Consider the following 9,312-nt stretch of genomic DNA (forward strand, 5'->3'; position numbering starts at 1 on the left):
ATTCCCTCCCTGTTTGCAAGCAAACCATTAACATGTGCAAGGAAGAGAGCAGAGAAAAAGAGAACTAAGAAGCCTTGCCAGTTCCTTAAACTGGAACAGGCAGTTAGAGCCAAGCCAAACAGATGTGCATCCTGCCAATATTTCAGTTTGTTACATTCTGGATTCTGGAGTGTACTCCAATGTGAGTCTGTAGCATGAAGTGAAATCTGGCAGGACAGTGATGAGAAAGAAGAAAGACTGTTAGTTCAACTTTATTTTCAGTTCCCTTAACCTCCTACTACCCTGTTCAGGCTACTGACAGACACTGAGTTACAGTTAAAGCAGCACTTTCTTTTCAGAAGTTCTTTGCAGTGGCTAAAATAAGGCTGCAGAATTTGGTTTGTTTTGCTTTTCAAATCAGAGGAACAACACTGTATCCAAGTACTGAGACTAAGTAGAACTTCAGTTTTTCAAATGGAAATAGCTTTGTACTTGGAAAACATGAATGGCTGGATTTAAAACCTGGCATATTCAATTATAAAGTGTCCAAAAACAGTATGTGTGAATTGGCAGTCAGGAAAATAATCAATCATGAAATAGAGGTTTCATCAAGCTCTGGAAAATAAAGACATACATACTGCCTGTGTTACAAAGCTACACTGAGCAGACCAAAATCTGGAAACATTGTATAGTTAATTCCTACCCGGTGTACCCAGCCAACAGGGCAGACAGGCTGCCAGTAAGAATACATAATTGCAGCACTACATACTGTACAGTATGCACACAACTTGGGGAAACGAGTTCTGCACTGTAAAATCTGGTATAAACAAATGTTCTCAAGATTTATGGTTCTGTTGATAAAGATAGCTGCTCCTATGTCATTGCAATAGTACACCCTGCAGTGACAAATCAGCAGATTCAGAGATACTAAATTCAGTAAAATTTGAAGTGATAGTAATGATGGAATTAAGTTATAGGGTTTATATAAAGGAATCACAGAACTTTATTCCTATACACCATTTAATATCTGTCAGAGATCATTAAGCAACCTGACTTTTTAATTCCGGAACATACAAACAAGCTATAAGAGCTGAAACTAAACACCAGTATAAAACTGCATTATCAAATTATCTGAATGAGTAGGAAATCTTTATTTTCAAAGTAATTTTAAAGTTTCTGGGAAAAAGTGATATCTGGACTGAAGATCTTTTCTTTAATAATCATTTCAGAGGACACTGATACAAAAATTCTTCAGGTTAAGAATGGGTAGATACTACTAGCTCAACATGTAAACATCCTAGTAGCAAAGCACCATTTCACTGGTTATCAGAAGCTAGGAGACAGCAATTTAGAAAAGCAATCTGTAGTCGGATCTGCTTCTTGCATAATGAAATTATAAGGTACAAATGGCAATTTTATGATTTTGATTGCTAGCAATGATTATAAAGCTAGATCAATTTTATCTTTGGATGCCAAATCAAACACTGAGATGGCAGTCAGAGAATTATGCAAAACTGTACTAGAGAATAAAGCAAAGTAACTACTAAAATGCCTTTAAAAAATTCTTTTACAGTTTCATTTCAAAACTGACAGTAGTGATAGATGTAGCAGGAACACGAAATATTTTAGAAGTTTAAAAGAATGCATATTCTTGTACTATCCTACATTATTTAAAACTTTAATAAAAACAATACTGACCATTTTCCAGTAAAGAAAGTCAGTGGGGATGTGGAGGTTCAAATGCTGAGAGCAACATCAGGAAGAAATTAAATCAAACTGTATTTAGCGATCAAGAAGCAAGTCTAAGTGCCAAATTACCTCCTTGCAATGAGAGACGCATCATCGCTGAATTGACTAGAGCTGTGCTCATGTAAACCAGAACTGCATCCTGAAACTTCTACAATGGAGTTATGACATATAATATTTACTTTGCAAAAGACTACATCCTTTATGGCTGAGTCGCACTAGGCAAAGCAAAGCCTACTTCAGTCACACGGCTGGACACTTGCCATGTTTTCACAGGAATCACGTGAAACACTTCAATGTATCAGTGACTTGAGGGCAAATACACAAGTTTGGAAGCTTTTCTAGGTAAGAGCAGCAGATGGCAGTGCAACAGCTTTCTGAAAAAGGAATTCACGTAGCAGGGTGAGTTACCTGTAGCATGGTGGAGTGTTATACAAAGAGCTATTTGCTGCCTGTGTTTTGTAATCCAGTACAACAGGGCATTCCTTCAGTGCAAATCCCAGCAAGTCCTCACGTATTATTACAACAGTAACTCCAGCACAGCCAACATTCTTCTGAGCACCAGCAAAAATCACACCAAACTTTAAAAGGAAAAATAAAATAACTTGGCACATGCATTCACTTGTAGGTCTTACAACTGAGTAATACCCCAGGCATACTACTCAGATGAATGGAACAGAGAATGTGTTGAAAATTATCAAGTTGTAGGTCAAAAGAAGAGTTAGGAGGAGTTCTGATTTCAAAGTGCACTTACGGCTACTCAGCTGGGGATTATAATAACAACAAATTTTACAACAGTTTGCTAAATGTTTATTTAATGGCTGCAAATAATTCTCAAGGCAGACTGTTCCAATTTCACACTACTTCAAGCAAATTTACTAAAAACAAATTCCTACACATTTCACAGTATTTTCAACCCATCTGGTATTTCAGAACCATCATCATAAAATCCACCTGTTCAAAGAGGCAGATAGGAAAGGCCAAGTTGAAAACATCAACAACTACTCCTTTTTGCTACACACAGGTTAGAAAGGTCAAACGTGCTATTTCACTAGTCAGTAACACTTCTACTCATAGTATACTTTAAAAACATAGTAATTGCCTATGTTCTGCCTCTGTACCATCTATGAAACAGACACCATAATCGTGAGGCATAGGAAGCTTTTATGGAGCTTAAAAGAGGTTACAGATTTTTCATGTAAGAGGCAGGATTAAAAAACTGATTCACAGTACCCTGCTGTAGCCATATACTATCTATAAACTAAATATGATTTAGAAGATATTTATTTTAGCTGTTTTTTTCTTTTTTAGCAGGTATTTTCTTCATTAGGGAAGATCACACAGTAGCTAAATAATCTTGGGTAGCTATTAACATGAACAATTTCAACATAGTTAAGTATGTTTTTATGAGAAAAAGGAAAACAAATAGACACTGAAATCTCAAACCGGAAATTTCAACACTTCTATCCATCATCAGATAGTCAACTAACAAAACATGACTTCCTTAATTTCAGTGCTCAGCTAGAAATGTCTCAGCCAGACATTTCAAAGTGCTTAATTACATGCACTGAAATTTGAAAATGCTTTGTGCGGTCACTATGTCCAGTTCTTTACCTTGGAAACATCCACAGGTTTGGACAGGAAGTTTGAGGACATATCACAAACCAAGACTGCTCCTTTGACATCAGGTACAAAGTCAAATTCCACACCATGAACAGTTTCATTAGCACAATAATACACGTAGGAAGCATCTAATTTTACCTGAACATGAAACTTAAGTGCAAACCAAGAACAATTTTGCCATATAGACTATTAATCATGTTGTTACCAGGAAGATAATGCATCTCCAAAACCAATACACCAGTGCATTCCCAAAACTCTCTGGTGAGCCATCATTAAGTTGCAAAACCTTTTGTTTTCACCCCTTATTCCTCAAGCGATTTTCTTCAAGTTTGCAATTCCAGACTACAAACTACTGCCCTAGGGGTTCAAAACAGCATTTCAGAGGAATTCAGACACTGGGTCCAAGAATCTTCGTGCTGCCTTTGAAACCACAGAAACATCCAAATTCTCACTGGCAAAGTTCTCTAAAGCTCTGCTTCTGTGAAATCTCAGAAGCATTTAAGTCTTGCCCAAGCTGAACAAACACAAGGTTACCTACCTTCCTCCCATTTTAATCTTTGCAACTGATTTACAAAACTAAGATTGCCTCTGTCAACAGGCAATATGCAGGCATGTCCTGACAGCACAGAACAGGTTTGGCATAGAACAAGTAGCTGTTCTTTCTTTTCTCCCCCAGAACCTGATTTGAGGGGGGGTGGGGGGGAGGGCAGGAGATGGTGCTATTGCCTCCACCATTATTTACTGTCTCTCCTCTTATCTACAGCTACGAAATGGTGAATTACACTCCCCCAGACTAGAAAGTCATAGGTTCAATTCCTTCCTGTGCCTCAGACAATATACACTTATTTTCCAAGTTAGTGCCCTAGTCACCAGTTAATACACTACCTTACATGGAGATATTCTTTGTCTTTCTTGTTGCCACTCTTTTTTGTTCAAGGGTCGTAATTTGGACCAGAGGGAAGAAAAGTGAGCAAAACTAGCAGGAATAGAAACTAGATCTCATGTATTCCTGTTCCAAGAATTATTTATGTATATTCAGCGACACAGTGGTGGGAAAGAATTTAGGAAACCTTAAAAGCAGATAACAGAATTCAGGTCTCCCATATCCTGGGTCAATGACAAGGTTAAAATCTCACACCTGCTTCTAAATTTTAGAGCAATCTCATTACTGAGTGTATACGGAATTGAAATACCTCCCAATATCCCTGTGAATAGCTTAAGAACTCACTTAAATATTAAGAAATTGAGAGAGCCCAGACCATTTACCTTCTTAGACACTTGTTTCTTGCCACTTATTTTCTGGGATCTGCTTGGCCCCATTTCACAATTTTTTTCTGGTGGAGACTGTTAAGCCCTTTAACAAATCTCCCAGCAATGAACAAGGAGAGATGTGGCAGACAATCTTTTGAGTGCTGGACAGTCAACTCTAGTTAACATTCAACAGCCCAATAGCTGTACTGGATCAATTTTTAGAGCAAGTAAGAAGCTAAGCATTCCACATGGACAGATGCAGTCATCAACTTACTTGTATAGGTTCCTAGTTTGGGATGAACAATATTCACTTTGGCATACTTCTCTGCTTCTTTAGCTGCTTTTGCCGACCAGCCTCCAGTAACCACATAATCTGCCTGTCTTCCCTCCTTTAAACCAATAAGGTTAAGCGGGACTGCACTGAACTGACCAGATCCACCTCCTTGAAGGAAAATAACTTTGTAGTTGTCTGGTATATTTCTGCATAAAAGAAATAACCATTTATATTATTCCCAGGTGACACAGGATGCATACAACTTGGTATTATGCATTTAACAGTGACTGAGGAAGAACTCTGTCATTTTAGAAGACTCTGCTTAGAGCTTAGATCAAGTCCCATTAACTTACCTCAGCAATGATCTTGAGAAATAACTTAAATATGTTAAGAGTAAATGCTATAAATTTTAGTGATGAAAATTGGCTGAAAAAAGCTTTCCATCCCCAACCCTGGCATTGCATTAAGCAAACTCACTCCTGAGTCACTCCTTGAGTACCCACAAACTTGAAAGATAATCCGTCACAATTAATGCTGACTTTTAATTTTACCAATTGCTAGCTTCGTTACTTTTCTGTCAGGCTAAGAACATCACACCAAAGCGCTTACAGTAGCACTCGGCTGTGAGATCCTTCAGTTTGAAAGTGCAACAGTACAGTAAAGTATATGTGCAGAGCAAGTGCAGTAAAGAGTTACTCATACAATCACAAAAAATTATGCATTCAAATTATTCATTAAAATCCCTTTCTCAATGACTCTGGCTGTGACTGACAGTCAACTGCTTATGTTAAATAACCAATATCATTAACTACTATGAGTAATTCTAATCCACATATATTTATTTCAAATTTTAAAAAATTCTACAAATTGGAAAAGGGTTCTTGATCAGTGATTGTAACAATGATCCACAGAGCTTTTGTTAATAAAATAGGACTTATGAGCAATGTATACCACTATATCACATTTATACCACTAGACAATTGATTTTTATTGTTTGCGCTTATTTCTTTTAGTTCATGTCACGTTCATGAATTCTGTGAAGGTGACAAAAATCAAAATTTAAAAAAAAAACTCAGCTAGACATATAAAAAACATCTTAACCTAATAAGAATCCTTCGTCACATTCAAAAATATAAGCATCAAACAGAAGATCAGTATCTTCCCCAAGGTTATTACTCTGTCATACACAGTACACATGCATGAAAAACACCACCAAAAAGGAGCTTTCAAGGAAAGATCTCCACATTCGACACTATTGATGCAACTAGCACAAGCATAACATAAAAATAAGCAGAAAGTAATTCACTTACAGCAATTCACGCATGAGATTTTCAGTTGTATTTAAAATTTTTGTGAAATCTGAGGAACGATGGCTCATTTCTTTGGTGGAATAGAGAGAAAAAATAACATGAAACACGATGGTAATAAATGAATTTGATTTTAAAACAGTGTTAAGCTTTAAACCTTTTACACTACAGACCCAAAATGCCTGAAGCTTGTCATTCCCAGTTCCTACTCCTCTTTAAGTACATAAATACTCCTAAATACCCACAGAAGACTTATACCTGCAGTCTTGTCCAAACACAGGCAAATTCTGTTCATTGACAGTTGGCACCCACATGACCTTACTATGGCCAGGAACAACCACATTTGCGGGTAAAAAAAATACTCTCTAGAAAGGTTTAATTTTTCCTCACGCTAAGAGCCTTCTCTGCTGCTAGTGCTGTAACAAGTGTATAATAAAGTACAGGAGTTTGTTTTGTTCTCTTATCTTTAGCAAGGCTTCTTCACACAGTAAAGCTAATTAAACATTAAGGACACTCACACAGTAATTCCTTTTAAATCCAAAGGCTGTCTTCCACGTGTAAGTGTACAATTTAAACATTAATCTGAATTGCGCAGAGACAGCTGCACGTTCTACTTTTAGCAACTAATCAGTTTCATAGACTAATAAAATGCTCACCATCTTGATGCATAAATCTTTTGTGCAACTGGGGCTGAAAAGCCAGTCAGCTACCCATATGGCACAGAAGACACTTCCTGCCTCATGGCAGGACAGCACTGCCTCCCTAATGGGAAGGATGCTATACATCTATATGGTATCTATATACACCTATACAGACACACAGGTCTGTTAGAAATGGAGCCAAAATACCAAGATCAGAAAGTCTTATTAAACAATCCAGTTAAACACTGAAATCATGAAAAAAAATGGAATTTTTTAAGTCTTACCAAGAACACTTATACCAAGTCCTTTGTAGTCCACCAATTCTTTCTGTGCTTCTAATAATACCTAAAAAAAAAAAAAATCCAGAAATAAATTAAGGGAATTTTTCATTATCTGGAGTCTCTGATGCATTATGCCTATACCAGCTATTCCATATTGCAATAACCTGACACTTGTCAAGTAAGATTAACAAAAGCATAGTCACCAATACAATTTTGTTGTACCTAGAAGCTTAAGGCTTTTCATAAGACTGCAAACTTAAATCATATGCTTGTTGTGGACACCATGTTTAAGTTATTATTTCAAATGTTACATTTCCAAATTTCTCAACAATTTCTAGGAGTTGAATGAACTCTTAACCTTTACAGAACATCTAACGTTTGTGTATGTATTCTTTCTAAGCAAGCATCCCAAATACCCACTCCCACCACTCCACCCTGTGTCCTTTCTCTTGACTTGTGCAAATAGGACAATCAAAGTATTGAACAAAACATAAGAGAAAGATCAGTTTGGGGAATTGGATACCTTAAACTGAGCCAACATGACAATGACGGGTTTCACAGAAAGAAGTCCCATAGTTTTTGAAGATGAGCCTTTATCTTACTGAGAGTTAGGAAAGAAATTAAGCAAAATTTTGAGGCAACCAAAAATAAAAGTCCTAGCCAAGTAGTGCTTCAGCCATCGTTTTTTTTCTACCTTCTCCCATAGCCCTTGAGTATCAACAAAGTAGAATGAGATTCGAACCACTGGATCAGCAGCTTCTGATTTTGCTAAATTCTTGTCTGAGAGCCAGAACACTCTTGGCTGCTCCTAAAGAAAGCAGGAGAAGGGGAAGCCCCAGTAGAACAGCCACTAAAACAAATGCTGCATGCATGCACCGTAGGACCTGACAAGAAACTGCACACTGGGCAATTTCAGGAATAAGAAATCTACCTTGCTGACAGGGTGTCTGCATGGCCTGTCAACTGTAACAGCTGGGTACCAAAAGGTCAACTAAAAGATTGTGAAGTTCTAACCCCATTTTACAAGGAAATGTATCCCATGCCAGAGAAGGAAGGGGAAAAAAGCAAGGGAGAACACACAGACTATTAGAGTAGTGCTTGCTAAACTGCTTGATAAAATCCAATTTTGTTAGTAATATTCTTCATCTGAAAATCTGCACATGCCCGACAGTAGACATCTACGACACCCATTATAATCTATAAATTACTCCATCTTCTTTCTTCACTGAGTCTGAGTGCATTATAGGCAGCATCAGCCCACAATCAAAAGGAACAAACCATCGAGATAATACAGCAGTCCACACAAGAGCACTGCATTTTCAAGAGGGGAAACAGATTAATAATACAGAGTTCAGCTGTGCCCACCTGCACTCCTCAAATCTTAAATCCAGTTCTTAGCAGTCTCTGTCAGAGAGCTGGGTACTGAGGCAGTGCCTGTGAGAGACCCTTTTCGAATCTAGGGCTCAACACAGAACAACAAATTTCTTTGCAACCTTATCCACAAAGGACATTTCCTCAAGAAAAGAGATGGGAGGGGAAAGAAACCCAAATAAAAATAAGAAATCAGTTTATTTAACGAAATTTTTAAAATACGTAATGCATAAAATAACGAAAAATACTATAAGGGAAACTAAGAAAACGAAAAAAAAAAAAAAAATTCCACAGTAGATAACCTTTAAACTGAAAGTCGGGTATGTACAGTGGGCAGAAACCACCCCTCTCCATATGTAACTGGATAATCCATGGCTGCTGATGCAACTTTCCAGAGGGTTGAGTGTACACTGCATTCACTATAACTTCTTATAAAAAGGCATCTCAGGGAATTACTACGCTATCTATCAGCTGACAAATCTCACACTCCACACAGCTATCCCTGCGCAGTTAGGTCCTACTTCCCATCCCAAAACTAACGATATAGCTGTTGCTGCCGTATCATCCAGCAGAGGAAAAAAAATTCCAAAAACCTAGAGAGTATTCCATGAACCACACTCGAGTTCCTTTCCAAAAGTCCAAGCTTATCAGGGCAGTTCGTTGGAGAAGGGAAGAAGACACGACGTTTCAGCGCTGTGCGGGTAAAGTCCTGTAATTACTATTTACTAGAGCTTCCCCAACCCTCGCTTTGCAGCCGGAATCCCGCGGGGAGCCGAGGGGACGAAGACACCCAGCCCCGCCGTGCCCCAGCCCGGGCCCTACTCACGGAGCGCGGCCGC

General features: G+C 38.0%; 1 protein-coding gene across 1 annotated transcript in view; it reads right to left on the bottom strand.

Annotated features, from left to right (window-relative positions):
• The window catches only part of PSAT1 (phosphoserine aminotransferase 1), a 14,247-nt gene extending 6,556 nt beyond the window's left edge, over positions 1–7,691 (bottom strand). The window contains exons 1-6 of the mRNA XM_017735497.1: positions 7,626–7,691; positions 7,106–7,166; positions 6,184–6,253; positions 4,848–5,079; positions 3,340–3,486; positions 2,137–2,306 (exon numbers count right to left, since the gene is read on the bottom strand). Coding sequence (XP_017590986.1) covers positions 2,137–2,306; positions 3,340–3,486; positions 4,848–5,079; positions 6,184–6,253; positions 7,106–7,166; positions 7,626–7,676 — 731 coding nt within the window. The 5' untranslated portion in view covers positions 7,677–7,691. The remainder of the gene's footprint in view (positions 1–2,136; positions 2,307–3,339; positions 3,487–4,847; positions 5,080–6,183; positions 6,254–7,105; positions 7,167–7,625) is intronic.
• Positions 7,692–9,312: the final 1,621 nt, after the last annotated feature.

This window comes from Corvus brachyrhynchos, unplaced genomic scaffold (assembly GCF_000691975.1).
Source record: "Corvus brachyrhynchos isolate BGI_N302 unplaced genomic scaffold, ASM69197v1 scaffold325, whole genome shotgun sequence".
Taxonomy (NCBI): Eukaryota; Metazoa; Chordata; class Aves; order Passeriformes; family Corvidae; genus Corvus; species Corvus brachyrhynchos.